Source organism: Protopterus annectens, chromosome 5.part1 (assembly GCF_019279795.1).
Source record: "Protopterus annectens isolate FY-2018-M chromosome 5.part1, PAN1.0, whole genome shotgun sequence".
Lineage (NCBI taxonomy): Eukaryota > Metazoa > Chordata > Ceratodontiformes > Protopteridae > Protopterus > Protopterus annectens.
In genome coordinates this window covers 522,203,638-522,227,806 of record NC_056736.1, presented here as the reverse complement: position 1 = coordinate 522,227,806, position 24,169 = coordinate 522,203,638, and the positions used below count along the sequence as shown (strand labels likewise).

Here is a 24,169-nt window from a genome sequence, read left to right as displayed (position 1 = left end):
TTCGGCGAGCTCTTTGATTTGATTTGTCGAAGGGCGTGGGAAAACCCGCGCTGTGTGGAACCGGTGCCCGCCGTCCAAACAAATTTCTTTCGCACCCCAGATAGAGAGTTCCTTACGAAAGGTGTGGCTGTGGATGCTATGGTGGTGGCATCTGCTACCCAGCAGGATGTAGCAGAGGCTTCTACGTCCGTCCATCCTCCTAATAAGGAGTCTAGGAGCATGGATCGGTACGGCAAGTGCACCCTAAGTTCAGCGGCCTTTACCCTAAGGTCTTTGAACTACCTGACGCACTTTACGAGATTCCAGAGGGATCTGATTAAGGAACTATCCGATACCCTCTTAGGTAACCTGCCTGAGGAGCTGGCCCAGATGGTTGGATCTCAGCTGGCTACAATGTCATCCATTTCGAACTCGTCCATGAGGCTCATTTCGTATGCGGCCGAAGGGGCGAGTAGAGCGGGTACAGGCATTGCTCTACGGAGACAAGCCTGGCTCCGCCTGTGTCATTTCGCGGAGGCCTTCAAGTCTTCATTTGCCGATGCCCCCTTTGATGGGTCCTCCCTGTTTGGGCCCAAGGTGAAAGACACACTTACCCGCTGTGAACAGGAGGGTAAGACTCTGACTGCCGTAGGGGCACGATTTTCCACTCCCTTTCGGCCTTATCCCAAGGCTAAAAGAGGAGGGAAAATGTGGTTCCGGAGATCGCAGAAGTCTTACCCCTCTCAGCAGGAAGGTTCCCCCTCCAGAGGCAGAGGAGGGGGAAATTCATCAGGAAGACGCCGTCCCAGAGGTGGCAGAGGTCCCCGCAACACTGGAGACCGCGAGTCCTTTCGTGGCTCTTCAGCTTTTCATAGTCCCTGAGGGATTGCCCGACTGTGCTGCTCCGGAGCCAATCGGGGGTCGTTTTTCGAAGCACCTGAAGGCCTGGGAGGGGATTACTCAGGACCGATGGGTGCTTCGAATTATCGCCGGAGGTTACTCCATCCCATTCTGTTGTCCCCCCCTCAGTCCAAAAGAATCCCGGACCCGCCACCCAGTCAACGGGATACCGCAGCCGTAGAAATTTCAAAACTGCTGCAAAAAGGAGCCATCCAACCGGTCCCCGCAGACCAGATCGGATTAGGGACTTACTCAAGATTCTTTTTGGTGCCAAAAAAGACCGGGGACTTGAGGCCCATTTTGGACCTAAGCAACCTAAACCGCTCAGTCAAGAAGTCCAAGTTCTGAATGGTCACTTTACAAACCATTCTCCCATTGTTGGAGAAAGGTGTTTTGATGTGCTCCATAGACCTCAAGGACGCGTATTACCATATCAAAATACATCAAACGTCCAGGAGACACTTGCGCTTCAGCCTAGGAGGCAGTAATTTTCAGTTCCGCGCTGCCCTTTGGTCTCACCACAGCCCCCAGGGTGTTCACCAAATGCTTGGCAGTAGTGACTGCTCACTTGAGGAGTCTAGGATTCCAGGTGTTTCCGCATCCAGACGACTGGCTTCTAACTGCCACCTCCAAGCATCTACTTCACGGAGCCTGCAAGCCACAACATCACTGGGCAATTCCTCGAATCACCTTCAATTGGCCAAAGTCTGTGTTACGGCCATCTCAAAGAATAAGATTCATAGGGCAGAGATAGATTCAAACCAGATGCGGGTCTATCTACCTGCAGACAGAATTCAGATCATACAAAATCAGGTTCGAGCCTTTCTCCCCAGGTCCAAAGCCCCAGCCAGAATGGTCATGCAGCTTTTGGGATCGATGTCTGCCACAGTTCTGCTAGTTCCCTTGGCAAGGTTACACATGAGAATCCTCCAGTGGCTTCTTTCAACTCAGTGGTCCTTTCAGGAACTCCCTCTCAATCATCTAATATGGATCACAGAATCTTGCAGACGGGACCTTCGCTGGTGGCTAGTGTCCTCCAATTTGGATCAGGGACGACCCTTTGTTCTTCCTCCTCGGCGGCCACTTTGACCACGGACGCCTCCCAGACGGGTGGGGGGCATTCCCTGGGCAGGTCAGTCCAGGGCAAATGGCATCCGGAAGAGACCTCTCTCCACATCAACATCCTAGAAATGAGGGCAGTACGCCTGTCCCTTCAAGCCCTTCACTATTACCTCCCTCAGGGCGTAATTGCTGTTCACTCAGACAACATGTCAGTTGTCTGGTACCTGAACAAACAGGGAGGGACCAGATCCTATCCTCTTTGCAGAGAAGCGATGAGGGTCTGGGAATGGGCAGTCTCGACCAAACGCTTCCTAGTGGCTACTCACATACCGGGCAAATCCAATGTCATAGCCGACAGATTGAGCAGAACCATCCTCTCTCCTCACGAATGGTCTCTGAACATGACTATTACAAGACAGATTTTCAGCGAATGGGGAGTTCCGTGCTGCGACCTCTTCGCGACTCCTCAGAATGCGAAGTGCAAAGATTTTTTCTCCCTAACCCGCCGGGGAAGAGCCCTATGGACGCGTTAGTCCATCCTTGGCCCACCGGCCTGCTTTATGCCTTCCCTCCAGTTCCTCTCCTACCCAGAGTAATTCAGAAGGCATCTCTCTTCGGGAGCAAGATGATCTTAATTGCTCCTTACTGGCCTCGTCAAGTCTGGTTTCCCTATCTTCGGAAACATGCTCTGGAAGGTCCATGGTTCCTGGACCAGGTCCCAGACCTACTGATTCATCAGTCGGGACTACTACACCAGTCCCTACACACATTAAAATTGACGGCCTGGCTCCTCCTCTTCCAACCATAGTCAGGAGACATGCTCTAGACCCAGATGTAATGCACATATTGTCTTCAGCCCACAAGTCTGCTACGAAGAAACTGTATTCTAGCAAATGGAAAAGGTTTGCTATCTGGGCTCAACTCCGGGGCCTGGACCCCATTTCTACTCCCGTGGCAGAAGTACTCAAGTTCCTGACCTCTCTTTTCAACCAAGGCTCTTCTGTTTCTACCATCAAAGTACAATTGGCAGCGATTTCTAATTTTCATGAATCCGTAGACCCACCCTTAATGAGCAACAGGTTGTGTAAGACCTTCTTGAAAGGTGCTGCTCTATTAAGACCTCAGGTTTCTCATCCTGCACCTCCATGGGATCTCGATATAGTATTACGTGCCTTGACTTCTTCCCCCTTTGAACCGGCAGCTACCTGTGATCTAAAGTTGCTATCATGGAAGACAGCTTTTCTAGTGGCAATCACTTTGGCCAGAAGGGTTTCAGAACTACAAGCTTTGTCAGTGAAACTCCCGTACTTGGTTTTTCATACAGACAGGGTTTCCCTCAGACCAAATCCTTCCTTTGTTCCTAAAGTCTGTTCTACTTTATGCTTGCAACAGTCATTAGAGCTCCCAGTTTTTTTCCCGAAATACTCCAATAAAGCGGAATTTATTTTCCACACACTAGATGTCCACAGGCAGTTACATTTTTATTTGGATAGGACCAAACAATCAAGGAAGACAGATCAGTTGTTTGTGTCCTTTGCAGAAAACAAATTGGGCAACGCGGTCACAAAGGTCACTATTGCCAAATGGATCAGGGACTGTATTACTCAAGCTTATATTTATTCTAACAAAGAGCTTTCCACCTCTGTCAAGGCTCATTCTACAAGGGCTATGGCTACTTCGGTAGCATTTCATTCTAAGCTTGCTATTGGTGACATTTGTGCTGCGGCTACATGGTCTTCCCCGCACACCTTCATTTCTCACTACAAATTAGATGTGGCATCTAGAGGACGAGCTTCATTTGGTTCCACAGTGCTCAGGAGTGTTTTCCAATGAGCCACCCGGGATTTAGGTGCTAGGATGCTGTCCCATTAGTCAGAATGTAGGCGAGATAGGATCACATAACATCTTTTAGTTATGTACTCACCATAACTTCAGATGTTTGGGATCCATCTCGCCTGCATTCCTAATAACCCACCCTCCTTCCCCCTTCCTTGGAGATCAGAGGATATCAGAAGGTCCGAATCCTGTTGTTTCATCTTGAAACATCTAACAATGTTATATAATCAAGCTGTGCATGTGTGCATGAATGCGGACAAACAAGATCTGGGGGATTAGTGGTGGTGCATCCTGGGATAAAGATAGCTCAGCCAATTAGAGGCCTCGCTCTATAGCATAAGCGTGCCGAGTCGGAGCCGAGGGATCGGCTCCGAGCCCATCAGTCAGAATGTAGGCGAGATGGATCCCAAACATCTGAAGTTATGGTGAGTACATAACTAAAAGTTTTCTTAGTTTTGATGTGATGGGCCTATTTTATACTATACTACATGATAAAGATCTTACAATATTTAACAAGGTATTAAACAATTAAACAATTTAGACAATTATTCTTATAACAATTAGGATTCCCTTGCTTTCATATTAAAAATTCATAAAACCAAGTTTAAAATAAACTATAACAAAAGACAGAATTGAGGAAAGAAAAGGAAGGAAAATGATAATAAATCCAACACCTACTCCTATATGGAATATTCATATATTATTCCATTAATTAATGTATTTCTAATAAGTACTATACAAATATTTCCAAATATTTTTTTACTTATAATTTATATTTTACATAACGTTTAGAACAGCTGGATGAATAAATGAATTATCTCAAAAGAGCTCTGAGTTTCAAGAGGCACTTAATGGAGCAGGTCTCATTGAGACCTGGAAAAACGTGTGCATTTGTTTTGAGTTGCCATAACAATTCTTGTTCTTCTAGCAACAAATTCCAGGGACCACCTCTTGGATCTTTTTTAATTTTCTGAACCACCAAAAACAAAAATTTATGATTTCTGTTATCAGAAGTATGTTTCGCTAAAGCATTGATGACATTATTTTTGGAAATAGCATATAAATGTTCGTAAATACGTTGCCTAAGTGGGCGTTCAGTTTTGCCAAAGTAGAAGGCGTGACATGTTTGTAATTTTGTCTGAAGAAGTGTGGAGATTATCTGCATGAAAGCGCTCACAGTACAAAGTAAAGTATTTTTGTAAAACTCTTGTTTGGTCTGCAGTTGGTACCTATTTTTTTTCGTTTATCAAGTTTGTTTTTTAAGTTTTGTTGTTAATGTTTAACAAGGCACTTAACAGGATGTAAATATTTATCTTCAGAGGAACTTATGATGTTAATAGGTTTATAGATTCTTAGATGCTTAGAAGGCTAATGATTACAAGGGCCTTTTTAAGCCTAGCCATGCATCCCAAATTTCTGACAAGTTCTGGTACCCTTAATAAGTGTAAGCAGGGGCTTGAGAGGTGAAACATTTACAAGCAGGGGCCTGAGAGATGAACCATTTACAGGCTGCCTGTGCCCATAAGAGAGACAGGTGCCAAACCAGGGATGAATGTCCTATTCCCCATCCAGTTGTCCAAGTACACTTGAATTGGGTTGGGGGGAACTCTGCTTCACATGGATGGGGAGTCTGGTCCAGAGAAGGGGTAGTCTTGTGGATGAATATCTGTCTATCCAGCAGGTCCTATTTATGTCACAGGCAAGGATTATGTCTTTAGAACAGGTATTTATGGTGCTGTTTGTTTGTAGATATGCAGGAGGTCCATCAGAGTGGGGTCTAACAATGCCTTAAATGCCAGGCATAGATCTCCCCTCAACAGCCTTAGGAGACAGAATACAGGGATAGGATTTTGAAGCAGTCTGCAAAGAACATGTTACTTACGCCCTGTATTCTTTTAGTGAGAAACCTCAGTGGATGTTCCACTTGTTGGATGTACCAGGTTAGGTACATACCAAAGGGGCATTTTGCTCAATGATAGGTCTGATGAATGCTAAATGTAGTGGAACAGTGATCTCCCTGGACCTAGATACCATGCCTTTGTTTATAAGCTGCACAACATAGCAGGATTTCCTCCTTACTGTAGACATGTGAGGATCAAAGGCTAGATTACTGTCTATGTGTGTCCCCAAGTCCCTCACTACTGGGTTGACACTTAGAGATGTGCTGTCGATAGAGTTGGCTAACTTCACGGCACCCATGCAAATGGAGAATAGTTGCATGACTGCCGAATCATACACCAAATGCACTGTACGAACAAGTACACAAATGCATGGATCTCGCCATACCCAATAGAACCAATACGTGCTCCTCCAAAAAAAGGAAGCCAATCTGGTGGTCCCATGCCATAAAAAAATTCTACAACAGAAGGAGGAAACTGATGCAGAATGAGCTGAAGTCCCAAGACTGGAAAAACTCCCTTATCAGCCTCAACAAAAAGTTGAGATCCCTCATCAAATCCTCTAAAGCTAGCGATGAAAACAGAACTGTAGCAGATAGTAAAGACAACAAAAAGGCCTTCTTTAGTTATGTAAAGAACCTCCACGGCAATACCCAGATCTGCTCTGAGTTACTGCACAATGTTACCTCCTATACCGAGCCAACAGATATTGCTAATATTATTTATTTAACATTTGTTTGCTAGGATAGACCGACTGGACAGCAAGTGTCTGTTTTCAGTGGAGTCCTGGGTTGAAAAACTCCATAAGCTTACAGAGAGAAGAAAAATTTACAAAAGAGACATTACAGAGTAGTAGCATACAGATTGTAGACTTTACAGCAGTTAGTATACAGTAAGAGGATATTCCCTCTTTTGGTTGAAAATACAAATGTACAGAATATACAATGAGAGTAGATAAGAACCTGGTAGAGCATTGCAAGATAGTTCACAATTGAATAAGAGTATATAAATGTTTAAGTTTTCCATATATACATTCAAGCAAATATACATGTAAGAGTATACACATATATATATATATATATATATATATATATATATATATATATATATATATATATATATATGCATACACATACATACACACAAATACATACAGGCAGGATGGAGTGGGTGGAGAAGAGTGTCAGGAGTGATTTGTGACAGACGAGTACCAGTAGGAGTGAAAGGGAAGGTCTACAAGAGGGTAGTGAGACCAGCTATGTTATATGGGTTGGAGACAGTGGCACTGACAAAAAGGCAGGAGTTTGAGCAGGATGTGGCAGAGTTAAAGATGTTAAGATTTGCACTGGGTGTGACAAGGGTGGACAGAATTAGGAATAAGTATATTAGAGGGTCAGCCCAGATTGGAAGGTTTGGAGACAAAGCCAGAGAGGCAAGATTACGTTGGTTTGGACATGTGCTGAGGAGGGATGCTGAGTGTATTGGGAAAAAGATGCTAAGAATTAAGCTACCAGGTAACAGGAAAAGAGGAAGGCCTAAAATAAGGTTTATGAATGTGGTGAGAGAGGACATGCAGGTGGTTAGTGTGACAGAGCAAGATGCAGAGGACAGGAAGAAATGGTAACAGATGATCCGCTGTGGCGACCCCTAACAGGAACAGCCGAAAGAAGATGATATATATATATATGTATATATATATATATATATATATATATATATATATATATACATACATACATATACATACATACATACATACACACACATATGCATACATACACACACACATATATATATATATATATATATATATATATATATATATATATATATATATATATATATACATATATATATATACATACACACACACACACACACACACACACACATACACATACTGATATATAGGTTATTGCTCACACATGGATAGGTATAGTTAGATGGTGTTGTTTGTGTTGTCCAGGACATATGGGGTGTAGAAATAGTAAGTGGACGAGGCTGGCCAACACATTCATTAGGTTCATAAGCTGACTACCGTCTACTATTGCTTCAGAGGTTCTAAAGTATGCTACGAGCCTGAACAGCCAGCAGCCTTTACCCCCCTCCTATCTACCCTGTATCCAGCAAACCTCTTCTACTTTATAATAACCCACTTTACTAGCTATCACTCCTTCCCTAGTTCTAAACCAGCTAGCTCCCTTACAGCTAGCTCCCTGCAATACTAGATCTGCCCACTAGGTGGCACACTTATCCCATCCTTTATCTCCTGCTTCTCCCTCTGTATTTCTTCTGTAATTACACTACATCTCTTAAGTCCTAGACCTGCTCTTATTTTCTCACTTACTCTTTACTTTAACTGTCTACACCTACCTGTTTTTTTGTCTCATAGACTTCTGTTTTATCTCTGATCTTTCCCACTCCTGACTTGCCTAACTTTCCTCCAGTTACTAGCATTGCTGATGTTTTTTTTTTCTAGCTTCTCCTTCACTTGTCTCTACCCGCTCCGTTCACCCTGCGGGCTCATTCTGCTCCTCTACCCTACCCCCAAATCTCACCCACCCCCCAGGGGTCCTAGTCTTATACCATCTAACCACACCTCTTCCCTCTTCCACCAATCACAAACCCTTCACCATTGGCCACTTAACTCCAATTCCCTCCTTTCACTTACCCTATCTCTCCCACCACACCCTCCACCTATTCCTTTCCACACCTAGTATACCTCCGAGCCTATAACAGCAACCTAACAACTTACCCTTCCAGATGTATAAGCTACCCACCCCAGCCTTCTTACAGAGGTTACTCATACTTACACTTCTACCACCTCTAACTTTAGCTTACTGCTAACCTCCTATGAACACCCATTATATCCACAACTTCTCTACCTCAATAAGCTATCTACCTCTCCTTCTCTACCTATTTTCACTAACCATGTTAACGTAACATCTACACCCAGCTACCTACTTGCAAAATACCATAGGATAGCCCACATTAGATATGACTCTCCCAATCCCAGAAAATCTCTACCTCTGTATAGTAAATTCCCAAATCCTAGACTTCAAACACTACTCTTCTCTTTAAAAGATGGAGACATTCACCCAAACCCAGGCCCAGCAACTTCTACTACCACTCAACTCCTCAACCCCAACCTCTCTACTATCCATTCCCTTATCAAACCACCTAACTCACTCTTATTAGCTCACCTCAACTTACGTAGCATTAATAACAAAGTTGCACAACTCCATGCTCTCTTGGAAGTCTACTCCTTTGACATTCTTTGTTTAACAGAAACTTGGTTAAAACCTGTAACTAAAGACAATGAAGTCATCCCAACTGGTTATAATATTTTGCGACTTGACCGTGCAACCAAAAAGGGTGGTGCTGTAGCAATCCTATTTAAATCTGGGTTACAGATTACTACCTACGACTATAAACCACCTCAAGACTCCAACGCTGAAATTCTTTTTACCAAACTTCAACTTAACACATTCAAATCCATCTATATTATCTGTATCTATCTTCCTCCTGGTAATAACATTGCCACCATAGAAAATATCATTTGTTGGTTATCCCAAAATTTACCCCAAGAAACCATAATCCTAGGTGATTTTAACATTGATTGGAAGTGTTGTAGCAGTAGCCACCCTACCAGCCATATTAACCTTTTTGGTTTTTCTCAAACCATTACCTCTCCTACCAGGATAAACAAGCCTATTAAGAAAAAAAGTACCTTAGATTGGATTCTCATAAATAATCATCCCCAGACCTATGAAACTGGAACCCTCTCTGTTGATGTAAGTGACCACTCACTAACCTACATCATCAGGCTTAAATCCAGTCTACCTAATCCAACCATATCTAGGACAATTAGAACCAAGAAAAACTTCAACCCTGATCTCTTCCAGAGAGAACTAAGAGCATGTAACTGTTCTCCCTTAAAATACCTCACACTGGAGGAAGCTGTTAATTACTTTAATTCTAACTTCCTAGCCATACTAGACCACCATGTACCAGCCCTCTCTGTTAGAATGAGAACTAAATCTGCCCCATGGCTTTCAAAAGAAACCAGGCAAAAGATCCATCTCAGATATAAATACTGGAATAAATCTCATTTAACTAAAAACCCAGTAGACCAACAAAACTTCAGACAGCTGAGAAATGAAACTAAAAAAGCTATACTGTCTGACAAAAGAAACTACTACCTACAATTCCAGCAGATTCACCATAATAAACCACAAAAGTTATGGGCGAATATTAATTAATTATTACACCCAGGTCAATGCATCACACCAAACCCACAAGGCACAGACCAGGAGAATCCCAAGCAGACTGCTAATGCCTTTAATACCTTTTTCACTGAGGCCATTCAAACTCTTGCCAGTCAGTTATCTACTCAGAACTTAACTATATCCAACTCTAACTCTAATCCATCCCCTCCATTTCTCTTCCAACCAGTCCCAACAACATATATTCTTACCCTTATCCAAAAACTGAAACTGTGCACTCCTTCAGCAGACCAACTACCCGCTGAATATCTACAAAAGGCAGCCAAATCCATCGCCTATCTCATTTCCATTCTCATCAATAAAACCATCAGTGAAGGACACATCCCTAAAATCTGAAAAGTATCCCATATTATCCCCCTTCACAAGGTTGGGAACTCTACTGAACTCTCCAATTACCGTCCCATAGCCCTACTTTCTCCCTTAGCAAAGATCATGGAAAAATGCATCCACAGACAATTGCTAGACCACCTAATCCAAAATAACTTACTTTCAAACTCTCAACATGGTTTTAGACCTTCCCACAGCACTACTACTGCCCTCCTTTCCTTTACTGACTGTATTAACAAAAAACGTAACCTCAATATGCTTTCCTCTGCACTGTTTATAGATCTATCTAAGGCATTCAATATGGTAAATCACCAGATACTTATAAATATCCTCAGATCCCTGTCACTAGATGCACTAGCTATAAAATGGTTCCAGTCCTACTTAGATAACAGACAACAGGCTGTACTTTGGCATAACATTCTATCTACCCATCTGCCCGTTAACATTGGTGTTCCTCAAGGGTCCATATTAGGACCTCTCCTGTTTTCTATATTTATCAACGACCTTCACCTAGCAATCGCCCAAGTTACATGCATACAATATGCAGATGATTCCACACTTATATGCTCAGCCACATCAATATCTGAACTTCACTCCCTTACCCAAAATGCGTTTAACACAGTTGAACAATGGTTTACACAGTGCTGTCTCCTTCTGAACCCCCAAAAAACTAAACTCCTCCTTTTTACTCCTACTTGTAAGTCCCCCCCAATAGACTTCACAGTAACATCCAATAATGGTACTCTCATATCCCCAGATCCAACTACCAAACTACTAGGTATCACCATAGATAACAACCTTAACTTCGACACCCATATTAACAATACTCAAAAATCTGTTAATAGAAAACTAGGCTCTCTCCACAGGATCAAACCCTTCCTCTCTCCTGCAGCTAGAATAACTATTGCTCACACCCATCTAATTTCTACTCTCCTCTATGCCTCACCCATATATACTAATCTCTCTAAAAACAACCTTAACAAAATGGAAAACTCCTACTATAACATAGTCAGATTTGCTACAGGTAACCCTTTCAAAACCCACCACTGTTTTAATCTAAAGCAGCTAGGATGGCTTGAATTACAAAATCAGCTTAAATTCCACCAACTGACCATTGCCTATAAAACCCTTTACCAGCTTACCAATACCACTATACTATCTACCCTCATTACCCCCTACAACAATCTAAAGACCTTACGATCATCACATAAACTTTTTGTAAATATTTGTAAATCAAACAACAGGGCTGGGGACCTCTTTTCTCTAATACTGTTGGAAAATCCTGGAACATTCTTCCTAAAGAACTTTCCTCTCTTCTCTCTATATCACTCTTTAAAACCAAATTAAAACTTTTCCTCAGAACACACTGGTTGTGCCCCTGTACTAAACCTGACTGATCAACTAGCTCTTCTTACTTGGTTCAACCTACCCTCCTCTTCTCAGTAATCAAGTTCCTTCTCTTAATAACAACTTACCTTTTCATTCTGCACTATTACTTATATCTTCAGAATCTCATTAAGGAGACTACTTTTACTAATATATTGTATAATTTCAGCTCCTACTTTTTCTTTATGGCTACTTGTATACTAATAATATTATATAATTCAGCTACCATCTTTTTCTTTATGATGTATTGCAACTACATTTTGTATTGTACTAATTGTATCTGTACATTTTGCACTATGTTATGAACAAATGACTTCTTTGATTATTCTCTGTACTGCACCTGCAGTGTTCATTGTATACATTAATTTTTGTATATGTGATTTTGTTTGTTTCCTCAGAGCTTATCTCCCCGGGTCTCTACTGAAAATGGACATATATCCAGTTAGACTAGCCCGGTCAACAAATGTAAAATAAAATAAAAATAAATAAATTATAGGTAGGTACTAGGCTATCTGCCCGAGGGCATTTATAAGCGTAGTCAGAGTGTGTCGGCTTTTGCCACCCCATTGATTAATTAACTGATCCTTTGTCAAGCAGTGCCAATGAAGTAATCACAGGGGTGTATTTTCTGTTACCCATCCACTTGTCAAGGTTTCTCTTGAAGAGTCTTAGTGAGGGGCTCTGCCTAATGTAGTTTGGAATTTCCAAAGCATGGGGAGTCTCTGTGACAGGAATCTATCCCTCCAGCAAGTTCTATTTATTGTTGTGGCGAGGTTTAGCTCACTAGAGCGCGTGGCTCACAGTGACTTGGATGTTCTTAGGTGGAACATGTCCATCAATTCTAAGTTGGACATGGCTTTGTAAGTCAGGCAGAGATCACCTCTGAGTAAGCAATATGCCACTGAGTACAGCCAGAGTTTTTTTAGTTGGGCTGCATAGGACATATGTTTGAGGCCAATAATCCTCTTGGTGAGGTACTTTTGTGGTCTTTCCAGCTGTTGGAAGTGTCTTGTGAGGTACATCCCAAATGGAGCATTGTACTCTTATGATGGGTCTAATGAGTGACGGGTAGAGGGGCACTATAACCTCTTTATTTCTAGATGCAAACCCTTTAGTGATTAGATGGGCCACATAGAATGATTTCCTAACTACTTTGGCAATATGATTATCAAAGGAGAGATTACTATCTATCTGGGCCCCATATCTCTTATTACCTCTTCTGTATTAATGGGCTGCCACCTATTCGGTAATTCATGGGTGTTTTGTTTTTCCCAAACTGAATGACTATACATTTTTAGGCATTTAGCTTGAGGCCATGACTTTGACACCAGGTTTCCGTCTCAGTAAGGCCCTTTTGGAGGATATCCATGTCAGCCAGAGAGTCAATTATGGCTCCCAGTTTGCAGTCATCGTTTCATAGTCCTCCTGTGTTTGCCTGTACTTCTGTGAAGTATATGCCAAACAGTAGGGGTCCCGGGACCGAGCTTTGTGGGACACCACTTGTGACTGGTTTAGAGTTGGACCTGAAGCCCACTATTTTTACCGTGTGAGTTCTGTCTGTAAGTCAGTTGGCAACCCATCTCGTGACATAGGGGTTTATGTTCAGGCTGGTGAGTTTTTCTGTAATACCCGAGTGGGGAATGATGTTGAAAGCCTTGGCGAGGTCAAGGTAGGCTGTGTGAACCACCTTTCCCTCGTCTATGGCCCTGGTGACTGTCTCGAAGAAGTCAACCAGGTTTAGTAGGCATGATCTGCCCTTAATAAAGCCAAACTGGGTCGGGTCAAGTGTTTGGAGGTTCCCAATATCTTTGTTAATGAGTTCCATGATGCGCTACATAGCCTTGCAGACCAGGCTAGTCAGGCTTATGGGGCGATAGTTACCAGGGTCAGTTGTAGCCCCTCCTTTGTGGAGAGGAATAACCATTGCTATGCGCCATTCTATGGGCAATTAGCCTGTGGAGAGGCTGAGGTTGAACAGTGTGTTTAGGTGGGGGATTAGTTTGTTCTGTAGTTCGTGCAAGACGCAGCCTGGGACACCATCTGGTCCCATTGACGCTGTGTTTTTGGCTTTTGAAAGGGCTGTTTTCACCTGTGCATCTGTGATTTTTGGGACACTACACTTTTCCGGTATTGTTGTGGCCACTTTTGGGTGTGAGAGAGGGGTGACGTTTGCACTGAATCTGTCTGCCAGGATGTTGGCAATATCAGAAGGTTCAGTATATTTTGTGCTATTTTGCACTAATTCAATGCATATCTGCGAGTTGCCACTTAGATTCTTAACATAGTAAAAGAAGGCTTTGTGGTTATCTTTTGAATCCTTGGCTATTTTTCTTTCGAAGTTAGCCTTGGAAAATTTCATGAGGGACCTTAGTTTCTTACTGATACTGATCAGGGATATCTTTTCATCTTGGGATTTGCTTTTTTTCTGAACTAGTTTCCTCCTTCTGTTGTATAGCTTCTTTATGGCAGGGGTCCACCAAACTGGTTTCCTTCTCTTAGAGGAGTGAGTCTTGGTTTTGCTAGGGATGGCATGATCCATGCATCCTTGTAGGTGCTCACAGAGTGCATTTGTAAAGGTTTCTGCATCTTGAGCAGCGTTATCCTTTAGCATGGGGGCTGTGAAACTCACCACCTCTGTCTTAAGTAAGGTGAAGTTTGCTTTAGAAAAGTTTTTTACTGTGGTTTCCTTAGTTGGGGGTAGTGGTGGGGTGTGGGCATCCAGAGTGATTAGTTAATAGTCTGATCTAACCAGTGACGGCTTGACCTCTGGTATGGAACACCTGTCACCCATGTTGGTGATGACCAGTTCCAATATGCTTTCACCTCTGGTAGGGGAGTTTACCAGCTGATCCAGGCCATTTGAGTTGATGAATTCCAGGAAGCGATGGGCCTGGGACTTTGTACTCGAGTAGTTTTCCCAGTGAATGGTAGGGTAATTGAAATTACCCAATATCAGGGCGTTCGGTAGGACGTTCATGTTTTCCAGTGTCTCCAGAAAGGTGGAGTGTTGGTCCTGGGTCATGGAGGGTGATCTGTAGCAGGCCACAATTTGCATTGCAGATTTGCCCAATGTTAGTTGCACATGGATTATCTCAGAGGTATCATGCTGCCCCACTAATCTGGAGGTGTAAGTATCCATGATGAATATGGATATACCCCCTCCTTTTGTGTTTCGGTCCATGTTATGTGGCTGAAACGTGTGGTATGAGTTGTAGCCCAGTAGTGCTGGGGTGCTCTCTGGACCCTTGAACCAGGTTTTAGTTACTGCACAGATGTCGACGTTCTCCATACTGAGGAGTGGTTTGAGAGCGTGCATTTTGAGATTTAAACTCCTGGCGTTGAGTAGCATAACCCTCAGTTTTTTGTTAATTGTGCTGTTTACAGAGGTGGGTTTGACTTTTGAGCTTTGCCTAAAAAAGCACTATGGGGGCAGTAAGAGCCTTGGCCAGTATTTGAAAGCCTGGGGTGACAGGTGCAAGCCATCTCTTGCGAAGCAACGCAGCTTGTCGAGCATGTTGTCCCTGGCTGACAAACACTGTGTCCCCTTTGAATGACACCAGAAGCTTAGCCAGTTGTTGAAATTGATAATTTTTTTCTTTATACTGAGGTATCATTCTTGGTGAGGGCAGGATGCTACTCAGGGTCAGGGTCATACCAGCCTGGGCTACATGATCAGAGAGCTCTTCCATGTCTCTTCATGTAGTCCAGGGAGGTACGTCTCAGGTCATTCACACCAACACGAACAATGACAGAGTCATATTTGTACTTGTTCTGGAGTGACCTGAGTGCTTGTGTTATGTGGCGGATTCTGGCTCCCGACAGGCAGCTAACAGTAACCTTCTGCTTGTCCAGCCTAGTGAGTGGGACGTCAGTGTGCCTGACTATAGAGTCACCTATTACTAGTGTGTTACGTATGTTATTTCGCCTTAAGGGCTGTGATTGTGCGGCACAGTGATTTTGTGTTGTATGTGTTGTCTGGTTTGTGACGGGTGTTGCAGGTTGTTTGGGTGTCTCCTTTGGAGGTCTCTGATGCTTTTGCAGGTTTTTATTTAGAACCTCCGAGTATGATTTTGTGTATTTATGTTTTTTTTTTTGCCAGTGCTGTTTTAGTAGGTCTTTGTGCGGCTGGAGGTGTGGTGCAAGTGTTAACCTTCTCCTCTTGACTGTCTGTTCCAGTCTTGGGTGGAGACAGCTTAGCTTTCAGTTTGGCTGTATAATTGCATCTCTCGCATATGTTAGTGTTTTGTGGTAGGAGGAGAGGGTTGTCTGTGTACATGAGGCAGTTGTAACATTGCCTCAGGATACCCAGATTCACCAGCTGGACTAAAGAGTACACCTGAAATTTCCCTTTGGTCATGCCTGAATAGTAGGGTCAGCTGTTTAGTCACTTGGTTGGTGAGGGGTGAATAAAGAGCCTTGCCCTGCTACCCCTCCCCCTCCTAAAGGACCAATCATAATAGCAGTAGATTGCTAGGCACACAGTATTACTGCTGCACAGGTTAAAACAGCACTGTCCAAGGCTAACAATACAGCTTCTATGGGACCTGACAATATCCCTGGCTGTGTTCTACATAAACTACAGAGTGAACTGGCACCTCACCTGTGTGCCCTGTTCAATCACAGCCTCACCTCTGGCTTTGTCCCTACCAAATGGTGCACTGCTACAGTCATCCCTCTCCACAACGGAGGAGCGACTACAGACCCTGGGAACTATCGCCCCATTAGCCTGACTAATCTGATATGCAAAGCTATAGAATGCATCATCATGGACCTAATAAACAAGGATATAGGAAATCTCCAAACCCTGGATCCCACATAGTTTGGTTTTGTAATCATGCCTGCTCAACTTGTTTGACTTCTTTGAGTCAGTCACCAGAGCTGTGGATGAAGGCAAGGTGGTTCATACAGCCTACCTTGATCTGGCAAAGGCCTCTGATACCATTTCCCACTTAGGAATCATAGAAAAACTCACTAAGCTAGGCATCAACCCCTGTATCACTAGGTTGGTGGCAAACTTTCTCACAGATGGAACCCGAACCCACAGTGTGAAAGTAGCTGACTCCAAGTCAGACTGCTGACTAGTTATGAGTGGAGTCCCACAGGGTTCGGTCCTGGGTCCTCTCCTGTTTGGTATCTACTTCTCTGAAGTCCAGACTGACAAAGTTCACAGATGATTGCAAGTTGGGAGCTATTATTAACTCCCCAAGTAATGTTGACATCCTACAGAATGGCCTCATTGAGACCAACAACTGGTATCAGAACCATGGCCTTAAGCTCACTGCCAAAAAATGTGTCATCATCCCCTTTGGGAAAAACCTGGTTCCCATGAATTACCACATCAATGGTAGCCACTGAACACAGAAGGTGTTATGATCTGGGAACACAGGTTGACAGCAACCTCTCTTTTGATAACCACATTCCCACTGTGGTCAGAAAGTCCTTCTATGTGGCACATCTCATTACTAAGGGTTTTGCATCCAGGAAGAAAGAGGTCATTGTCTCACTCTACTCTTCCCTCATTAGGCCAGTCATCGAGTACAATGCCTCATTTGGCATGTACCTCACTAGACACTGGCAACAACTGGAGAGGCCGCAAAAGTACCTCACAAAGAGGATCCTAGGCCTTAAACACTTGTCCTATATGGACAGACTCAATAAACTCCAACTATTCTCTGTCTCATATCGCCTACTTAGAGGCAATCTCTGCTTGACTTACAAAGCCATGTCTGACCCAGCTCTGTTAGAAATGCTACATCGAAAGAAATCCCAATCCCTCCGCACCACACGGTCCAGAGACCTCAACCTCATTACCACCATCAACAGAACATACTGGAGGGACAGGTTCATAACCCAGAGACTGCTCATGCTATGGAATAGACTTCCCATACATGTCAAGCAGAGCATCTCACTGACCCTGTTCAAGAGAAAATCTTGATGAGTGGATGGGAAATAGAAAATTCACCCCAGGGATAACTCCAGTGGCTCTACTTGACAGAGGCATTGAGAACTAAGGTTGGGTGGCACGATGCCAGGGTAATCCTATGGCTAGGCTTGTAATGGCCCCAGGGCCATTAGTCTAGTACACACCTATGAACCTATATGATAGTTACTGGGCGGGGAGCGGGGGTGACTTCCTGAAGGATAATATTATTATGCATTTCTTGGCATTTTGTTTTAGTCCATGGCAGTGACACAAGTTATTTGTCTGTGCTAGCCCTCCCTATAGAACATCAGTGTCAGTGGGGGATTCTGTGACTGCTCCTAATTTGCAATCATCTGCTAATCATTAGCCAGAGGCCCTTGACACTGGCCTTGATTTCAGAGAAGTAAAATCCAAAAAGCGGTGGTTCCAGGACCAATCCTTGTGGGACTCTGCTTGTGACAGGCCTTTTGTAGAGGTGGACTCCCCAATTCTAACTTCTTGTGTTCTGTCTGTGAGCCAGCTGGCTATCCACCTGGTGACATAAGGGTCTGTACCTAACATATTGAGTTTATCAACAATGCCTGAGTGGGGTATTGTGTCAGATGCATTTTCTAGGTCAAGACAGGCAATGTTAATTGTTTTTCCCTCATCCATTGCTTTGCTGATCTTCTCAAAGAAGTCCACCAGATTCAGTAGGTATGACCTCCCTTAATAAAACCAAATTGGGTTGGGTCCAGTCTCTGGAGGAGTCATTTCTATGATAGTTTTTTTTCATAGCTTTGCATACGATACTAGTGAGACTTATGTAGTTTCCTGGGTCTGTAGATGGCACACCTTTGTCCAAAGGGATGATTGTTGCTGTTCTCTATTCATGAGGCATGAAGTCTATTTGCAGGCTACAGTTAATTAGTGATTCCAGAGTGCTCGATAGATCATGCTTCATGCTGTTTAGATGGCATCCTGGGATACTGTCTGGGCCCATTGATGCAATACTCTTGGCCTTAGAGAGAGCATTGAAGACCTGTTCGCAGGTGATTGCATAGGGAGTTATAGTTGATGGTATTTCATGAGGAGAGGTTCAGGGGCAGAGAGGGGTAAAGTTAGAGCTGAATTTGTCTGCCAATAAGTTTGTTATATCTTCTGGCTCAGTATAAGTGGCGCAAAATGAGCTGTGCGCACAATTGTGTATTGCCTTTGAGGTTGCAGACATAGCTAAAGGATGCCTTGTGATTGTACTTGACCTCAAATTTGTCTTTGGAAGACTTTATTTGTCAAATGAGTTGTTTGTTTAGTTTGATGAATACTTTTTGTCTGCTGGGTTCTGCACCTCCTAATTTTTGCCATGATTTTCTTCCTTCTTTTATACAGCCTATTAATTTTGTGATTCCACTGGGGTGGCTTGTATTTGGAGTTAGTTCTGTACTTATTCCTGGTGGGTGTAGCTGCCTCTATACAGCTATAATCATGATTGTATAGGGTTTCTGTGAACAGTTCTACATAGGCAGCTGTGTTCTTATGGGTAATAGGGGCTTGAAATTTTACCAGGTTATCACTTAATAGTAGGAAGTTAGCCTTAGAGTAGTTCCTGGACATTCCAGGATTAGCTGGGATACGAGGTTTTATATATACTTCAAAGGAAACCATTTTGTGGTCTGACCTTACCAGAAAGAACATTACACTGGGAGTTGTATAGCACTCTCCCTTATTAGTGAAGATCAGATCCAGTGTATTTGCTCCCCTGGTTGGCATATTGACAAGCTAGCCAGGGAGTTTGTACTTAAGGTAGCTAATTGCAAATTACAACTAATGTTAAAACTAAATATTAATAGTTGAAAAATATAGATTCACAGGGGTTAAAGCAGTTTAGTTGTTAACATTTCTGCCTTACTCTGCTGGGTTCTTCAGTTTGGTTATCAGCTGGTGTGCGTTTTATGCAAAGTCTGTACATCCTTCTTCCATATGTGGCTATGCTGTGTATGTGTGTGTGTGTGTGTGTGTGTGTGTGTGTGTGTGTGTGTGTGTGTGTGTGTGTGAGTCCTGTAGTGGGTCGGTATAGTTTCCAAGACCCATTTTAATGATTTGACTCACTGATTGTTGGGTTACATTCTGGATACCTTGCAACGCTAAACTGCATTAAGCAGGTATGAATGAATGAATGAATGACTGATGCAGTGCACTCTGCCTTTCAAGATTATGGAATAAGTTCTCCATAAAATCATTCTTTTTTATATATAAGAATATGGATGCCTGTTAGCATTCCAAGTACTATTGATGTGATCCTTGAAATAGTACAAATGCATGTGCAAATGAGGCGACTAAAGTCTGAGATTCTTGAAGCTATAAAGAGCAGATAGGTAGAAGCATAGCCCCTCAAAATGAGGAGTATACCCCCCACACACACACACACACACACAAACACACATAAAATGCTTTAATGGAGTAACAGGAAGTTTCAAAATTGATTTTTTTTCAGTAAGAGTTATTTTTTGTTTCAAGGCCCACAGTTTTGTCTCACATGTGTAAACGCACCTCTACATGTACAGTACAAAGCAGAAGATATCAATATGGGGTTATTTCATTTAAGATTCTTGAAGGTCAGTAGGTAATAAGCTTGACAGTCAAATCTGTCAATCTACTGGGTGAAATGTATGTGTTTGTCTTGGCTTGCTGTTTATAAGTGAGTCGGAGAGGCATGGGAAACGTGTGTATATATATATATGTATATATATATATATATATATATATATATCTATATTAATGTAACTATCCACCCATATCTGTTATGCATTGTTAGGACTGTATCTCAGTATCTGTGTGTGCTAAACTGGCTTTTGTATATCTAGCTGTACATTGCATCATCAGTAGAGGCTACCATCTCTCTGGTTTAATCTCTTTCTAAAGTTTTTTTTTTTTTTTTTTTTTTTTTTTAAGTTTTGCTGGTAAACCAGATGAAAATTATGAAGATCCTTTGGATGTAGCAGCCATTAAAGAAGCCCAAGAGAAAATGGGAGACTTCAAATTAAAATCAGCCAAGGACTACAGTGTTCCAGAACACTTGCGTGTGAATGCAGAAAGAAAAACAGAACAACTAATTGTATTGGAAGGACTGGTATGTAAAATAAATGTGCACTACTGAAAACCACTGTCCTAGCTTTGAAGCCTAACCTTAGCAAATTATTTGTGGACATGTTAACTATTTTGCAGACTTCTATTTTTATGAAGACTATTGAACTAACTCATGCGTATGCTTACAAATACTAGTCAACTCTCTAAGTAAATTTCACTAATTCTTCCTTTAAGAAGCATATGCTATGCACATCAGTACATGGGCTACAAAGAATAAGATCACTGCACCCAGAGCCAGTGTAATAGCCATAACCATATTACTGTCAGTATATCTGCGTTCTGAGTAAAACTAAAAATGTTTTCCCTAATGTTCGGATCCCAGGCCAGGAAAAAAAGATAAACATGGTTTCCATACAGTTAATATCCATTTCCATAGTGACTTCACTTTTTGCTTTTTCTTGCTGCACCCTGATATGGTTGCCACAGACGTTTTGTTTCAGGGAAGCAGTGCCCAAGCCTTCATGCTGACGTTGATGCCCCTGCACTGGGTCAGTAATCAAGGAACTTCAATCCTCACCACTAGCACCAGTGAGGGACGTACACATTGGGAGGATGACAAGTACACACACAGTAAGGTATAATTTCCCTTAAGAGCACACAGAGATCACATTCAGTCTGAGGACTGGCTTCTCTCTCTTTCTCCAGATCTCCAATAAGACTCCCCATTGATACAGCTATAGGGTTGAAATCTCAGCTGAGTGGCCAAGCCAAAACCTCAAGCACCTTCTCTGTCCAACCAGTGCTTCGTGTCCCTGCCCAAGTAGTTGACACTCTCACACACGCACGCACGCACACACACACACACACACACACACACACACACACACACACACACACACACACACATACACTTACACATACACACACACACTTTGAGATTTTATTTATGTACAAACACACAGACACTCCTGGGGAAGGCTGGCACAGGTTTACTAGCTATGGCCCCTTCTGCCCAGACTATAAGGTAGTTATCACTGCCACCAACCACTACTTATCAGCTACTCTAAGGCCCTTACAAAGGGTACCCAATCTTACTGTATAATGTTACTATTATCCAAATGGTAAGTGTGACCAAGACTTTCAAGGCTATTTAGGAGGGGCCTGTACAGTGTCACCAAGTACATATGCAAGTAATCTAGATTTAACTATATTTAATTATAAATAATAAAAGAACAAGACAATACACAATCAACACAGTAACTACAGAGTTCAGAATCATAGGAAATATTTTAAAACAACATTGCAGGACTATCTCAGATAAATACATAACATATCTAAAGTAATCTTTACTATATTCCTATCTATATCTAAAAGAAACTATGCCCTAAATAATCTACTTACAGAGCAAGGCAAATGCAGATGAGTTGATGTTCTTGCTAGGTTCAAGACAAGATACAAAAGGCACAGACTTTCTCTGAGAATGTTCTTAAATTAATATCACATATTACTGCTGGGTTAGCCTGGATGACATCTCTCTTTGTCACCTGCCTTCATTTCCAGGCTAACAGATGCCAAAAGAGTTTTATCATCTTTGTGTGAGAAGTACATATCTCTCAGAAGTTTGCAGAACATGGAAGTCGCAAAATAATTAAACACTTTTACATTTGAAACCTAGTAATTATTTCTGTTTCAAGACAATATAAAAACCTTTAGCTATAGACATTGTGTCTGCTTCACTGAGAGATAAGACAATCATAAAAACACTTTAATTTCAGCTTATTTACTTGAAGTTTTGCATGTTAACTCTGTATGTTTCAGCTTCTACTATTAAGACATACATTTGCACAGGTATATATTTCATATACATCTCTGTTCTTTTCCAGTAGGGTACACTGTGGTTACATTCTTGAAGCTCAGTACATAACATACAGTTCTCTTACATTTGTAAGACAAGCATATGAATCGTATTACTATTCACAAATGACATATGATTATTTACAAAATTCCAGATAGATGGGCTGGCAGTGTCACATTTCTATATAAATCGTATTGATATTTTCAAGTGACATATAATTATTTACAAAATTCCAGATAGCTGGACTGGCAGTATTTCCCTGGAGTCACATTTCTCCCCTGCCTGAAAAAAATCAAGCTAGTTTTTCAAGAGACCTTTGAGAAACATTGCTTGAGAGGGTTGAGCCTATCTGGGAATACCTTACCCCTTTTCCTGTCTTGAGATTTCAGCTGTGTTGGCATTGCTGACCCCATACTGTGCTGCATTGTCCCATCATATGCCAGCAACCCTAGGCTCCATCATAGTAATTTGGGATTTTCCTGGCTGGATCCCTGTAGCCATAGATCCCACTCAGACTCCTCCTGCCTTGTACTGCAAATACTTAGCACAAGGACCTCAATGTCATGCTAAGATTTCATTGTGTTAACATGATACAATTTGTACCCCTGCCTCCTGCCTAGCAGTTCTACCATGTAGTTAATATCACTGACTTTCCTTACCACCTTGTATGGTCCCTCCCAAGCTGCCTTCAGCTTGTTATATCTGACAGAAATGAGAACCATTACCTGCTACCATAGTTCTTACTCTCTAACTCAAGCATTCCTGTCATACCAGACCTTTTTCTGCCATTGGGCTTCTGCCAGGTTCTCCTGGGCCAAGCCCATGAGTTCCCTGGGCCTTGCCCTGAGGTTTAGGACATATGCCACAACAGACTCCTTGTGGGATTCACACTCACCCTCCCACTCATCTTGAATAAAATCTAGAGGTCCCCTCACCCTATGCCCATACAGCAACTCGAAGGGTGAAAAACCTGTGGATTCCTGGGGCACGTCTCTGTAAGCAAACAACAGATGGGCAAATATTTGCCCCACTCCCTCTTAAAATGGTCTGCAAATGCATGTAGCATAATCTTGAATATAGAGTTTAACGTCTCAACAAGACCATTAGTCTGGTGATGGTAGGGGGTGGTCTTTAGGTGTTTCACCCTACAGTACTTCCACAGACAAGTCAGCAGGTCTGAAATGAAATTGGCACCTCTGTCAGTCAGTATTTTTTTTGGAAAACTTACCCTGCTGAAAATCTCTAACAAAGCATTTGCCACCTTTTCTGCCTCAATGGAGGTCAGAGCCACTGCCACAGGGTATCTGGTAGCATAATCTACTACCACTAGGAACTGTGGAACTTGGGGTACTCAGAGGCCCTACAATATTCATAGCTACCTTCTGAGATGGCATTTCAATCACAGGCAAAGGCATCAAAGAGTTTTCACCTTGTTTCCTGCCTTGCCTACCTTTTGGCACTGCTCAAACATCCTGCAGTACCCTGTTACATCTCTGAAAATCCCAGGCCAATAAAAGTTCTGCATAATACGTCTCTTTGTACATTTTATGCCCATATGACCTGCAAAGGGAATATCATGGGCTGTGGCTAGAAGTGCCAGATGGTAGGCTCTGGGCACTACAAACTGCTGTATTCTGTCACCCTCTAGCCC

At 42.5% G+C, this 24,169-nt stretch overlaps 1 protein-coding gene across 1 annotated transcript in view; it reads left to right on the top strand.

Moving 5' to 3' along the window:
* CFAP44 (cilia and flagella associated protein 44) overlaps positions 1 to 24,169 on the top strand; it is a 1,689,287-nt gene that overhangs the window by 1,375,639 nt on the left and 289,479 nt on the right. Inside the window, exon 29 of the mRNA XM_044073142.1 lies at positions 20,529 to 20,706. Within this exon, the coding sequence (XP_043929077.1) occupies positions 20,529 to 20,706 (178 nt within the window). The remainder of the gene's footprint in view (positions 1 to 20,528; positions 20,707 to 24,169) is intronic.